The sequence below is a fragment of the Pygoscelis adeliae genome, unplaced genomic scaffold (genome assembly GCF_000699105.1).
Source record: "Pygoscelis adeliae isolate BGI_AS28 unplaced genomic scaffold, ASM69910v1 Scaffold485, whole genome shotgun sequence".
Taxonomy (NCBI): Eukaryota; Metazoa; Chordata; class Aves; order Sphenisciformes; family Spheniscidae; genus Pygoscelis; species Pygoscelis adeliae.
This window is the reverse complement of record NW_008824803.1, coordinates 753,734-769,279: the sequence shown is the minus strand read 5'-3', so window position 1 is coordinate 769,279 and position 15,546 is coordinate 753,734. Positions and strand designations below refer to the sequence as shown.

The window sequence follows — 15,546 nt, the reverse complement described above, 5'->3', positions numbered from 1 at the left end:
GCAGGGGTGACACGGGCGTCGGTAGGGCGCTCATTCCCTTGTGCCTCCCCTGTCGCAACAACTTCCCGGAGGGGGTTTTTCCTCTTCAGAACGGCATTCCCCCCTTTTCTGAGGAGTCTGTTCCCATTTTTGTTAGAGGTACTGGCTCTTCTGAATGTATTTTTACCTCATGACACGACTTAAGCTCTTTAGCTGCGCTCCTCTAAATGTTTTTGGTCCCTCCGAAACTCTTGTTCAGCAAAAAGAGGGTTGGTTGACATTATTTTGAGCTGTAATAACCAAGCTGCTGCAGAGGAGAGTAGGGTCTCTCTCTCTCAGAAGCGTACCGGGCTGGTTGTGGCTGGCGAAGCACGCTCTGCCAGCCTTTGCTAGCAAGTGGGTGGTGTTTTGGTGGCGAAACGCTGATCTTCTCATAATAGCTCTTCGGGATCTCACGATACAGCCTCGTTGGCTTTTGCTGCAGGGAGGAGGCTGATGTGTTGCATCTGTGGGCAGGGCGCTGGTCTTGCGGAAGGGGGTCTTGACAACTACCACTAGTTTCCTTTCCCTGGGGAAAGCTGAGAGTAAGTAGAACAGCCGGTGCTGGTTGCCCAGTCCTGCTGTTGTGCGCTGGGAGTAAACAATGTGGAAGGTATAGTGTGGATACTGCTTAAAAGAGCTGAGGTTTTGGGCTTTTTTTCCCCCTTAGAATTTCTTACGAGGTAACAACCGTGAAACTGATGATGTTCATAAATTCTTTATTTTTGGGGACTACCTGAAAAACTTGTTCGCCTGGATAAAAATGCCCTTCTTCTACATACTGCAAACCTAGTGGTTGATAGGGTAAAAGCCAGTATATTTTAGAAACAGAAAGCAGTGAGATCTCTGAAGTCCAGAAGACTTTTGCATATAAATACATCAGGTAGATGAAAGTCTACTGCTGTTCTCAAAAAAATATTGTCTTTCATTACGTGGTGGAAGTTTATCTGTAGAATTTATTTGGTATAATAGTGTTCCTGGAGGCAACTATTACTCTTCTCCCAGAGTTACGTGAGACCACAGGCAAGAAGCTGCTGGTGCTTCTGACATCTGGATGGGGAAGCAGGAGCAGATTCAGCCCAAGAGTAGATACTTGCAAAAGCAAGGAAGAGTTTTCAGTTCCCTTATAGCTTCCTTCAAGGAAAACTCATAAAGAAAAAATGGGAAAAGCCTAATAAGAAGTTGAGCTGAGAAAAAAAAAAAAAAAGAGGTAATGGAAACGCACCCTGGCACGTGTTTGTGAGAACCTGGAGGGAAAATTCCCTTCCCTTTTCCCACCCTTGTTTTTTTGGAACGCTTGCCATCTCCAACTTTGGATCTTCTCAAAGGGAATAACAAATCATTGGTGCATAAATTTTTAGCTTACAAGCATGGTCCTGTTGCTGAGAAGAGAGTTCACTTTGTCTTATAAAGTAGCTATGGGAATATTATGGAGAATATTGTGCTGCTGTCCCTGTTGAAGTTGTGTGGGACAGTATATAGAAGGACAATCTTTGAGATGTGTAGATATGTTATGATAAAGTAAGTTACAGAAAAACGTCTTGATTCGAACTTCCTTATTTTCGAGAGCTTGTTTGTGGGTATGCTTCTTGAGCAACATTAACTGCTCTTATAAACTTTTTCTTTCAGGAATTTATGTTTTTTCTATATAGTAACTAAACATAATAAAATTGGAATTTAAGGCAGTGCTGACAACTGAAGTAGACCCCTTTTGTGTGCCCTGTTCATTAACAGCACTCTGTTAACTTGCTTTCATTTGTAACATGTTGTTATCTACATTAAGTACATCATTTTCTTTAAATCACACTTGAACACAGGGTTAATTCTTTGTGTGGATGTTGCCCAGCAGTAACATACTGCACATTTAAATATGATTCTGTGGTTTTGCCGCTGTCTTGCCTGATAGGTTTTGTAGACTTGCTGCTGCGTTAGCCATTCTTGTTTGTCTGCCGTAATATAAAATGATACAAACTATATAAACTATTACAATTCTTTTTTTTTTTTTTCTCTGCAGGAAGTAACGGCTAGTAGCCGCCACTATGTTGATAGATTATTTGACCTCGATCCTCAGAAAGTCCTGCAAGGTGTCATGTAAGTCATCTGAAACACACTTGGGCTGTTGGTTGCGCATAGGCTAGGTTTACTTGAATTCCACTAGAGTTGTATGTCAAGGGCAAGAAGCTCTTCCTATCTTTTATTGAGAAATCTTCTTGGAAAATTTTAATGCAAACATGATAGTATTCTTTTAGCAGACTATCACTCTGTAGTGTATATGGTTCATAACGCAGCCTTCCAGTTGCCAGAAACGAGGTTAAACGTTCTGTGAGCATTCAAAATTTTTTTTGATATTTTTCTTCCTTTTGGCCACCTTTGGCTCCTCTTCCAGGTCTGTTGAGACTCCTTTCTCTTATTCCACTGCCAAGTCAGCGTACCTGTCTCTTACTTTTTCCCCTGTTGCCATGCCTGAGTGTTGGCTTTTTTGTTTTTATGCGTGGCTTCTGTCTCACCGATGGGAACTGTGAGCTGAAAGAAAATGCTTCCATAGAAATTAATTTGGATGCAAAGTACATTTCAATACTTCTGTTGCATGCCAGTGATAAGGGGTAATGACTGAAAGAGTGAGTAGAAGACTTGCCCTGCTGAATAGGTAGTAAAACTTGTGCAAAGATCTGGTGGTTTTCTTGCTGTCCTTGGGCTATAAGCTTTCCATTATAACCACACAGCAATGTGGCAAACAAGTCCTTGCCCAGGACTGACTTTTGGTGGTGAAACCAGACCTTTACAGGCTTACCAGTGACTTGCTGGCTGTGGCTATCTAGCAAAACACCAGAAGACATCAAAGGACCAAGTGGATCAAAAAGTCAAGAATGTTGGTTGTGTTGCTTAGGACAGTCTGAGGTGTTTTCCAGTAGCAGATGAAAAAAATTATTCCAGAAGGTGTCCCGGGGAAACATATCAGAATTAGTGTCCCTTTGAAATACATGAAAAACACAACATACATAAAACTGTCCTGGAAACTTTATTGGTTGAAATATCCCCTTACCTGTATAGGAACTTCTGGTACACCACCGTAACTATGTACAGGTTCTTAACTCTTCCCTGTAGGAGAGTCTGGTTTTGCTTCTACTCTTGGCTGCCTTAGTCCACTACTCATAAGGGCTGGTGTGATGGTCCTGGGGGCAAGGATGTGTGTCATCCTATGTCCAAGTGGGTTGACTGAGCCCCTCTTTTCTCCTTGGCAGATGCTCTGAGCCCTGGGTGGCGCTCCCTCCCTGCTCTTCTTTCTTTTCAAAGGACTGGAACCCACAACCCTTGGTAATCCCTTCCCTATCTTTTGAGGTGTTTAATTCATATCTTGTGAAGTATAACTGGTTTTCCAGAAACAAAAGTTTTAGGCAGTATCTTTGCCTCAGCTGACATCTGAAATTCTTCATCTTGTCCGTGGATGTCAGTGGATTCTATGCTGAGATGCTTTTCTTGCATTTAAAGACAAGAAAATACAATTTATTTCACAATAGCTTTCAAAGGGCAGATTTGGATGGTAAACCATATTTGTGCTGCTCTGGTTAAAATCCTGATTCTGAGCGTTTATCTTTCCTGACATTGAGCAAATCCTATGTGGCAGATTTGTTATTTTCTGAATATTGGTGGATGGGTGCGAAACAGTCCAATTTAGAAAAGTGCATATATAAAAATAGAATGTAGAATAGTGTATATATAAAAAATTTCTGTCAGTCCAAGATTCTCTTTGGGTAGAAAAATACTGCTTTGCCTTCTTACTTTGAATTCAGGGTATCTGAAGAGGTATTGAAGTTGGAATGAACTGATATTTGTGGTGGAATAGAAGAGGATTACAGTTCTACCAGAAGCATCTGTCAGAAGCCTTACCAGATATTCTGCATACTTTGCTGCAAATCTTTGATTCCTAAGATGTGCTGGGATTTTTTCTGCATCCTGGCTGAAAATACTGATGACCTAGATTTTTATTTTGATTGGTGGAACTGTACGAATATCAAGGATCGGAAAATAGGCTGTCTTAACAGGCTTTGTTTCTACAGATTGTCTTCAGTTACAGTAGTCCCGTTCTTCATATGCTGTTAAAGATGCTTGAATGAGTAACTTGAGTTTGGGGCTTTTTTTAATTGCATCCTTGTAATTTTAATGAAAACCAACTCTGAATGAGGTTTGATAAAGGTAAAATAAAGCTAAATGCTTCTTGAACTTGAAAATCATGCCAATCCAGTTGTCATCTTGTGACTTGAGAAAGCTTTTAATTACATATTCTGAAAGTATTTAAATGATCAAATCTCTTCTTTTTGTTTCTTTCCCATGAATTGTTCAGAGAGGTTGTCTTCAGAATCTTCTTTTATATAGACAGTGAAGTCTTACCTGGCTAAGAGCTTTTTCCTTTTTGTCCTCATGGGAAAACTGAGAAACCATTTCCCTTTTGTCCGGTACTGCTGTATGTGGTTCTATTGATTGTATTTCAAACTGTCAAGTTTCCTGCAGAACTTTTGTTCACATCATTTCTATCATGCTCATCTGGGTATTGATAGTAGGTAGGAAGGGGAGAATTGTGTGTACCTGCCAGTAAATCATGAATTTTAGTTCAGGATTTGAAGTGTTGAGATTCTTACAAGGGTGACTACTGCCTTTTACTGTACCTGGTAGCGAACTATTTAAAGTGTGCAAGGCCCACATCTTCACCCACACCTGTATGGCAGTGTATGTATTTGTCTTTCTATTTACTGTCTTTATAAATGAGCAGGCTTACTATAGTAGTTTCCTTCTGTAAACATAAACTCTACATTGTGGCCATGCTTATGCTTGAGAGGTCTTACAGGTTTGCTTTCTGTCTACTTAGGTGCTCTTCTAAACCTTTATCTTCTACATACTGTTCTACAGTTCAAATTTTCTCAAATACGCTTTGACTGCATTCTGCAAGGTCAGCATTAATGTCAGGTATGCAGCTATCGAATACATTTAGTGTTGACAGTGCATAGACTATGTCAAACAGATATTATAGGGGATTAAATACTGTGTTCTCTCAGAAGTTCTCTTAAATGTTTTGCCGTTATTGGCAGAGGAGCAGAACATAGATAGCTCTGTAAATTTCTTCATTGTTATAAGAGCATCATTTGTCCTAAGGTGCTACAACATCATCCTGTGCTTTGCAGTGTGGCAGTATTTTTTTTTTTTTTAAACAATTCTGGGTGATGATCCTTAGACTATCATTTGCTTTTCACCTGCTCTTATGCTCAGGACCACATTGTTCAGATGCAAGACTGATGCCTATTTTTGTCCTTTAAAATTTGCTGGTCAGGGGCTTCTTTGAGAGATGTTTTGTCATGCTTACATTTAGCCTGATGTCTTCAAAGAGGCAATCTGTCATTTTATGGAGAGCTGTGTAATTCCGTCTCAAGGGCTGGTTTTGAAAGGAGCATTCTTTCTCACAAATCTGGCTTACTCAGGGTCCCAACTGTTTCTCATCAGGCTGTTCCTCAGCAGTCAGAGGGTGTCATCTTTTAAGGCTTGTAAATAATCATCTTTGTGGTGCACTGAGAATTCCTATGCTACTGCTGTTTCTGTCCTTTATGGATGTGCTTATCCAGCCAGCTGGAGTTACTAGACAAGCATTTTCCAAACTTGTGTGAGCATTTTATTTCTCAGGAAAATGAAAGAAACATCCTATAGAAATGGCACTTGGTACTGAAGAACTCATTTCCAAGTGTATGTCTATGGTATCTTCCTTTTTTCCAGGGAGCATGTCTAGTGCTGTGGTGGGAATACTGGTACAGGCCTATGCAGTATATTCAATTTTAGTTATATATGCTTTCTACACAGTATGATTTTGAGTGTTTGAGAACTTGCGGACTACTTTGAATCTGACAGTTATGTTTTTAGGGTCCCTGAGACTGACAGTGCTGCAGTGGTTAGTGGTTATGCTCCGTGTTTTGAAGACTCAGCCCAAGATGGGCTTACCTTTGCGGTAGGTTCTTGGATGCAAAGTTAGGTATGTGTTAAAAGCTCCTCTGAGGGACAATGGACTTGTACTTGCATTTGACTGAAGATGTTTTGTACTGCTTGCTGGTTTCTGCCTTCTTCAAACAGAAGATACGAGAAGGTAGTCACAAACCAGATCCAACCCCCCCCCCGACATTTTAAGTAGTAACACTGCTTTCATGGAACCTATCTTGTATTTCTTTTGTGGTCGGTTGGTTTGAAATTAATTGGGAACACCTCAAACTGTGTGTTTTTTACATCCAACTTTTTTCATTTGTGTATTCTTGGATTTGAAAAAAATGTTCCAGGCACATGTTTAGATGACTGTATAATAGCATCTTGTATTTCTCAGCTATGGCAATTGGAATGAGAGCATCAGTGCAGTGTTCCACACATGCCTGCAGGGAAAGCTGTGTGAAATACAGGAGTCAGCTTCATGGAGTGGGAAGAGAAGAAATTCCCATCTCAGTTCTAATGGAGCAACAGGTACCCCCTTCAGACAGTTACAAAGAGGCTCCTTCTGCCTCTTGTTCTTCATGTCCTTCTTTAAGACTGAATAATGAACAGCACTTGTTTTCACATTGTGCGTCCCGAACATATGCAATCACACTTTCAGTCTCTCAACGGGCACTTCCAAACCTAAAATTTCTGCAGGAGCCATGTTTTATTCTTTGCATATTCCCTTGCTTCAGTTTTCACCAGAATGGCCCTGTGGAAACAGAGCAGTCCTTAGAGGATTGTTCCTGTTATACTTTGCCTCTGTACATTTTTGATTCTGTTATCTGCTAGACAGTACTCTGTAGTAAATGCATATTCTTTCAGATGCAGTAGGGAACTTTGAGGTCTAATTGGCTAAGAACAAGTGATGTAATTTTTGGAAGCATTGTTTTTGTGCAGTGTCATTCATGTGCTGAAGGAAAAGGCTCCTGAGTCTCTTCTGGTGATACTTTGTGGACTGCAGGATAGGCTCTCTGTGGCTTGGAAATGGAAAGCTTGTTCTTCAGGTTGCAGAATCTGAAAGAAATTTGAGCAGGTTTAGGTGAGGCTGAGAGGGTGCTAGGAGCACTACTCCATTTGTTGATTTCTCCCTTTCAGGAGGTAAGCTGGGGATTCTAATAGCTAGACAAACTTTTCAGAGTGATAGAAGATGAAAGGCCTCAAACATCATTTGAGAATTAAGTAGTGCTCTGTGAAGAGTGGTTTTCAATATAATAGGTTTTGTAGAGTCAGGTGGAAGAATAGTGTAGATACAGAGGGAAGAGGGGAAGATGCAATAGGAAGAAGGTGTGTTTGTGTCATAGAATAAGATACTTTCTCACTTTTGTGCTTCCTTTATAATGCAGCAAAAGGTACAAATGCATAATACTATTTTTTTGCAAGTAAATTGTTATGTATTGTGACTCCTAGTGTAATATTTAGAGGTGGGCTAAACTTTAGGAAATTAGGTACACCTATTACATTTGGCTAGCAGTCTTTAGCCTAATAGGGTTGTTTAATATTTCAAGCCTTACAGTTGCCGCACTGAGTCTGTGAGAGAGGATTGATGATTAATGAATCTGTTTCAGTGCTGCCTTTCAGGAGGGCATGAAGCCACTTTTCTCTAAAATCCATCTCTTGATGCCAACCTCAGAGAAGTGATACCGTTGCTGTGATGATTTCAGGCTGTAAGTAGGATGAGAGAGGAGAAACAACTTCTATCAGACTAGCTGATGTAGCTGGAGAAAATCAAGTGAGTATTGGTCACAAAAGTCTTGAGGTCTGAGTTAGAAGTGGCAAACTTCAAGCTGAGCACAGTTGAATACTCTGAGTTCATTCAGAGTTTAACTTAACTTTATTAATCTGTTAGACAAATGCAGAGGAGAGGTGGTTGCCTGTAAGGGAGGGCAAAATGTAGCAGGCAGCTGAGGGAGAAATAGTTGTTATGCCCTTTGGGGGTGTGTGTGGGGTATTATTAAGACTGAACTAGAGGTTGGGCCTGAGGGATGTGTGCCACAAAATCAGCAATGCTACCAAGTTTGTGATTCTTAATATTTGGAGTTTGATTTTTTTGCTTCTAAGCTGCCAGTTCAAATTGATTGGAATCATCATTAAAAAAAATGAATTTACTTACTTTCCAAAACAAACTCATTTTCAGTTTGCAGTATGGAACTGTGTTCTTTTAGGCTAGCTCCCTGTAAAAGGTTGATATTTCTAGTAACGTTCAAAGGACAGAACTGTGTTTACCAATTAATTTGTCTACCAGATGATTAAAATGATTTCAGCATGTGTGCTGTGTTGGTGCTGAACTGATGGTTTAAATGTGTTGAGATTTTTTTTATTTTTATTTTTTCTTTGGGAATTGTAAAGTAGCAGGAAGGCTAGCTGGTAGAATTACTTGCTAAAACATACTTCAAACATGCATTGTCTGAAATGTCCAGTAACTCCCCCATATGTAGAATGAAAGAGTTTATTTGGATATAGATAAATTACGGAGTTTCTGTCTTAGTGAGCACTTACTAACACCCATTTGAAAAAGGAATTTAGGCATGACTAAAGCATATGGAGGCCAGTACATCATCTTAGCCGATAGCTATTTGGAGCTAAAAATCTGAGGCTATACTTTCATGTTGGAAAGACTTTAGATTATTATAATCTAATGGGTAGTAGCTATGTCAAATTAACAGGTTTTGGTGATCCTTCAGTAATTGCTGGCCTAAGCTGAAGTGGACAGTGTCATACAATATTACAAGCTCACATATGAGAACAGCTAAGCAGGTGCTGGAAGGCCATTTTAAGGTATTTTCCTGTACTGAATGAAACTTGAGAGTTCTCTATGTGAGTGACTTGTGGTGGAGAACATTCTTTTGATAATGAGTGGTGGGCTTAAAATGGGAGAATGGACAAGAATAACTTTAAATCATAGACAGTGAATGAAAAATAGTGCTAGAAAAAGGTAGTGTTACAGGATGACTCTTTACTTAATGAAATTTCATTTAATTTTTGTTTCAACTGTGGAATATACTGCTAAATGCTGAAGGTGCTACTTCATCCAGGGAGGGGAAATATCCCTGGGAGGAGATAGACATTTAAAAAAAAAAATATCATAGTTACTTATATTTCATGGTTTGGGTCATTCATCTGAAGCAACAGCGGTGAAGGCTGTTCTTTTCATGTGGTTTGGCTGTTTCGGGATAGCTGTGAAAAATGTATTTTGCTGATCTGGCATCACAGAGCAGGAGATCTCTCGGTTTCCGAGAGTTCTGCTGAACTGCAGCTGTTTTCCCCACACTTCTCTTTGCTGTTATGACCTAGTTTATTTAAATAGCAGAGATTGATGCTGCAATTGAAATGCTGATAATAGACCTCTAGCTATGGTTTGTGTGGTTTTGTTTTTTTAGTTTAAAAAGTTTACATAATAAAAGCTAGCTAAACTCCCATCCTCCACTGACTTCAAGCATTTTAAATTTGAGCTACATCATTCTTAAGGTTGAGTAGGCAATTTTTCTATTGATTAGTGATCTCGTGCAACTTGTAGCGCAATTTCCAGACTCAGTGCAAAGGATGAGGCAATGAAACACGCTTGAGAGAGAGGTGGGAAAAGCAGCATCTCCCATGTTAGTCAACCTAGAGATTTGAAAGGAACTTGAGTTGAAACTGCAGCCAAAGACATGGAGAGCTTAAGTTGTTGAGCTTGATATAGAAGGCTAGCATGTGAATTGACTGATGTAAGCTCTTATATGAAAGTAAAGATTTTATATGAGAGGTTTCTTCAGTCTGTCACACACACACAGAGCAAGATAAGTACTGGAAACTAGGCTAGGTTCAGGGTAGGAATAAGGTATAAATATTTCTAACTACAGGTATGGATCATTGAAACAGCTTACCTTTCTATTTGGTAGACTTTCCTTGGCAAGAAAACTTATGACAAGGTAAGTTGCCTCTCCAAAGAGGATACTTCAGATAGGGGTTCAAGCGGTTTCTGTGGCACTGTGATATGGAGAAGTTGGATTAAACAATCACTTTTAGCATTATGTATGTTAAATTCTACTGTTCTGCATTGCTGTAATTATAGCCATATGCTATTTTTCTACAGCACTTTGATTTTATGCAGTGTCTGAGAGTACAGAATTAAGATGGGGAGCAACCATGGATTTAGCGTTTCCTTGTTTAAATGTTGAGTTTGTTTAGTTTGCACTGTATGTTAATTATGTAACAGTTTCTAAGTGTTAAAACTCAAACAAGTTGAGTAAGTGTCTCTATGTGCTACTTTGTTCTTTCCTGTAAAATCATCTTTTTCTTTGCATCAACTGATATTTTTTGATGGGATTAGAAATCTTGAAACTTTTCTTCCCAACCTGATGATTAACCTTAAAAATAAGCTAATTTATGATTTCTGTGGTTTGCTTGAGTTGGCAGGAGTTTTTAACATTTTATTCACTTAGTTGGACTAGTAATCATGTTAGTACGAACATGTTCCCTGCTAAAGGTGTAGAAAACCACTCACTTATTGGGTAATTAACAGATATTCAAGCCATAGTAGTGTCCATCTTAGAAATTAATTCTGTCAAAATAACAATGGACATATTTTAACATGCAAAATTTGTCATTAATTCCTGTTGTTGATTGTTTTGCTGTCCATAAAAATGGGAGAGTGGGAGGAAAGGAGAAGGAAGAGGAGGAAAAAGCTATAGAAAGCATAATTGTCAAACTGTTAGCTCCACAGTTAGCTTCTGACTTGAGTCCTGCCAGTCCAGGTACCATTTGCTCATATGATACTGAAACTTAGAAACTTTCCTGAAGTTGGTGCAGACAGCTTTTATTGAGCTATGTCCTTGTATCAGCTACCAGTAACTCAGCTTTTTAGATACTTGCATTTTGAGTTTTCGAAAACCTTTTCAGAATGATGCTTTGTGTCATTCTATTGTTTGCAATTTTGATCAGCCTCTGGTAGATAAATCTTCTGGTCTGACAATGCATTGTTTTGGATGCTTCCTCTCTGTGCGTAATTGTCTCGGAATCTCTTGTAACTATTTAATATTAAAAGTGAAAGCATTGGCTTGAAGTATCTAGGAATACTTTTTGTTCTGTGATTGTTCATCTCATGTTTGATACCCTTCTCTGTCTAGGAACCTCTTAAATATGGCTACCTACTCTATTTTCAAAAGACGTAAGATGAGAAAATACCATGGAGGCTGTTTATTTCCCCCTCTTCTGTGTAGTTCCTATAGCTGCTTCCTCATCAAGTCACTCTAGCTTGTTTCAAGATCTTTTGTGTTGCTTTGCTAGAAGGTGATATAAGAAAGCTCCAGGGCTTTCTGTTAGAATTTTAAAATTTCTTATGTTTGCACTTGATTTACTGTATGTAAAAATGTAGGTAAAACCAAATTCTCACTGAGGAGTCCATGTATCCATATTGCTTTCTCATGATCTCTTTTGCAGAAGAGGTGCAGGTATCGGGGCTTGTTAGAAATGCTTTAGAGGTCTGTTCTTTCTCAGCTGGGAATCAGAGAACTGCACACTAACTACTGGACGCTTCTGGTGTTTTTGTGAGAGGAGTCCCAAACTTAGAATTAGGTTTATGAAGATGCTGAACTTCAATAATTTCTGCTTAGGACAAAGTTCAGCACCTTAAGTTGCTTCAACAATAACAATTTACATTGACAGACTAGAATGCTAATTTTCTCGGGACTTAGACATTTCATAATATTATTTTTTATTGGCTAGGAATCATTAAAACTTAACAATTTGTGAGTAAAATATGGCCTTTGTATTTAATATTGCTTCTTGCTTCTCTGAAGTGGGCTATATCTGGTCCCTTTAAACAATTACACAATTCTGATAAGCATCAGAATGAAAACATATTAACTTCATACACAATTGGCAGATTAGTTCCTCTTGTAACTCTTGTCGAGCTGCATTTGGGTGGAAATTAGATGGGGGGGGGAATGAGTTTAATGTACTCCTAAAATATTTTAAACACTCATACTGTGCTAATACACTTACGAAACTAGCATGCATTGCATTTTATTTATAGCTAATTAATTGAACTGATTGCTTCTAGGTTGCTATGTTCCAAAAGATTGTTAGAGCTGATAAACCTCACCTGATAATTTCTTTCCCCTTTTCTTGAGTTTGTAGGAAGAGAATAAGTCTTTCTGCTTTTCCAGACTCTAGTTAGTTTCATAACTTAAAACTGAGTGGTCACAGGATTGAACTGATGAAACTATATTTTTATTTCTTTAAGAAGCAATAAGAGATGGGAAACACTGGTTTAGTACTTCAGAAAGCAATATTTCCAAGTGCTTAGCTAGGATCTCTTTGCCATATTTTATTGTTGGCAGCCTATATTATCCTGCTTGAAATTTTTTTCCCACATAAATTATTGCATTATAGTAAATGTAGACATTTAATATCAGCTGTCAGATTTTAAATCTATGCATTAAAATTATTCTAATTCAGGTTATTTTGTTTGAATTTAGTTTTAATCTAAACTATAAGATTTAATACACAGGATATTAAAAAAAAAAACACCAAAAAACAACCAACCTCAAACACATCTTAAGACCTCTGTCATGTGAAAGCTTCGTGGTTTGTCTTTTGGCTCTATAGAAAGCTACCTTTATGAGGCTGAGAAACTTAAGTAGTGCTGGAATGTACTAGGTACATGCGTAAGATCTGCATTTTTCTTCTGAAGCTGCTCACACTGTGCTGTTGCCTGGCAGTAGGGTTGACAACCTGCCTGAGAGCTTGGAGCTGATTATTGGAAAGCCTGTGTATCTCCCTCTTCTGGATCATAGTCTTCTCACAGATCAGGCCTAAAATCACCATAGATTAGTTGTTCTTTTGAAGTTCTCATCTCTTTGTAATTGTGTTTTTGCTGCCATTTCCTTCTTCCTCGTTTCAAGGACTCTTTTTCACAGTAGGAAATGGGAGCAGTGGGCATGACGTTCGAAATAAAGTGGGTGTCCAGTTTCGGACTACAAATTTCTGAGGTTTCTTTGTTGTGTCTTGTAGAAGATAGTGACCTTTACTGCTTTTTCTCCTTGGATGAATCTCATGTCATCTTGGATCTGAAATCAGTCAAGCTCAAACTTGTTGGAGATTATGTTTTCAAATAAAGGTGTTGCTCTCAGTTTTTCCAAGGTTCATGATTCACCAAGGACCTGGTAGACTAGGACAGCACATGGTGGTACTTTACTTCTTAAGGAGATTAGCTTTCTGATCAAGAAAATCTCCATAAAATGTAATGTGGAATCATAATTATTTTTCATGGTAAACAAAAGAAAAGTCTGCTATTATTCAACACTGGATTATGGCACTTTGAGGATATTCTTGGTTTCCATATCCACCTGCTTCCTGTGTATTTAATAGGTTCATTTCTGTAAGTGGCAAATCTGAAGAGCTAAGTGTGGCACGGAACTTGGGAGTGCCAAGGCATAATGCACACAAACATGGTGATCTTTGAGTCCTATATCTGACAGTTTTTAGTCACCTTACCAATTTGAAGGTATTTTACTTGCTTGCAAGTTGAAGTGGTCGAATGTACATGTGTTGGATTTGTCAGAAATCTCAAGCTTGTGATATTTCTTGTCTATCTGCCATGACCTTTCTGAGGAGCTTTATGAACTAGGATGGAGAAACTCATCTGAATCATTTACAGATCAGGACTGTGACCTCACTAAACGTCTCAATTTGAGTGTTATGGAACTTGGCCATGTTCCTGCCACTTCTGAAAGGGTCTCTAAATCAAATTCTAATAGGCAGTACTTATTACATATTAAATGGTTATAAGGTTAGCAAGCCATTCTATTGTGGAGTTGGTGCACGAGTCACAAAAGTTTGTTGTTGTTGGTTTGTTTTTTTTTAAACACAAAATAATGTGTAAAATCACCTGAGCAGAGCATTAAAATGTTACCAAAATCTGTTTGTTAATTCTTCAGAGTGCTTGGCAAGTGCCTTCTCTTTAGCTTCTCAAGATGCCTTCGTGGATACGTGATATGATGCAGCTTTTCTGATGACTTTGAGAGCTGGTGCCTAAGGATAACAGGGAGAGGTAGCCTTTTTAGAAGTCCTAGAGTGGCCTGAGCAGTTTAGCACATGAATCTAGCACATCTGTTGTTACAGTTTCCATTCCTTTGAGACATCCGATCATTGCTTCTGCCACTGTTTTGGACTGACTCTTGTATTTTAAAAACCTTTTAAAATGACCAGGATACTTTTATATCAAGTGTTCAGCATAGAAACCACTGAAGTACTGTTTCTGAGTTTAGTGAAATCTTCATTTCCATTCCTTAAATTTTCTTGGGCTTCTAGCATAGCCTGTCTTCTGATCTTGCTCTTTCTCCTCTACCTCCTGTCTTGTGGTGTAAAGTTACCAAACTTAGGGGAGATAGAACAGAAAGGTCCAACATTTTCTGCTGATACTCAGCTGTGTAAAATTGTGTGCTGGGTAGGCAGATTCCTGTTAAGTAATGGCTTACTTGACAAGTCAAGTAGTTTCCTGACTCTGCCTGTGTTAAGAGATACACAGAACTGCAGTTCAGTGTTCAGCTGCAGTTAGTGCAGCTCCCTTGTTGGAGCTCCAAGATCACTAGCCAAAACTGAGAAGTTAGGCAGCATCCATTTGCTTAAAATTCCTAGATCACTCTTCTGTGGCCGGGTAACTGTATGCAATGGGAGAGTGAGTCACATGGAGAACTACTTCAGGAAGGACGGGCAATTACCTTTCACTAATTGAGGTTTGTAAAGGTTCTGTTTCTGCCAGTCTGGATATTGCCTGCCTTGGCTGAGAAGTTTTTTGTAACTCTAATGAAGTGAGTTTAACACTTGGGACAGCTGCTTATTGCAGTGGAATTTGCACGTGCAATAGATATGTAAGGACTGTGTAGTGTTCATGCGGGCCAGGGTGGATCTTAAAGAACAGGGCTACTCTAAATCTCTTAAAATTTACAGATAGCAGGTGAAAGAGTGATACAGTGGCAAGAAAAGATGCTAACTTAAAGCAACCACTAAAGCTCCCAAATAATTTGAATGAATTATGGGCATAGTTAGCCAGTAATTAATTTATCAATTTTGCAACTACTAACACTGTAATCAATCTAGTTTTGTTTTTTGTTGATAAAGAATTATCTGAAGTTGGACTGTTTTTGTTCTCTGCTCTTATAAAGGTCCCTACAACTAGAAGGTTTCCTAGAAATGTGTCATCTTGATTTTTCTGAAACTGGTCATAATTTGCTAGCTTTCTTTCAGATTCTCTGGATGTTGATATATATCCAATATGTTCATATGAAGAAAAAAAAATCTTAAAAAGGTGGTGATGGTTTTCAGGATGCAGTAGCAATTTTCTGAACAACAAGGTTGCAAACCACACATTTTCATAGGACTTCTTGGTGTGTGCAGCCAGTGTCCTCTTTCCAAAATGCTTCCCTTGTTCCTTTACCATAGTATGAATGCCTTTAATGTATTTAACCTCGCAGTAACTCTCAGACAGGAAAATGCTTTTGTTTCCACTTTATTCCTGGGATTTTGACATAAAAATATTTAGGT

At 38.7% G+C, this 15,546-nt stretch overlaps 1 protein-coding gene across 2 annotated transcripts in view; it reads left to right on the top strand.

Annotated features, from left to right (window-relative positions):
- Positions 1-2,029: 2,029 nt before the first annotated feature.
- The window catches only part of ARMC8 (armadillo repeat containing 8), an 80,533-nt gene continuing 67,016 nt past the window's right edge, over positions 2,030-15,546 (top strand). Inside the window, exon 1 of one of the 2 annotated variants that reach the window (XM_009323990.1) lies at positions 2,030-2,109. Coding sequence is in view for 1 of the 2 variants with exons in the window: in XM_009323991.1 (XP_009322266.1) it covers positions 2,108-2,109 (2 nt within the window). In the remaining variant the exon portion in view is untranslated. The remainder of the gene's footprint in view (positions 2,110-15,546) is intronic. The other variant, XM_009323991.1, reaches the window with a different exon arrangement.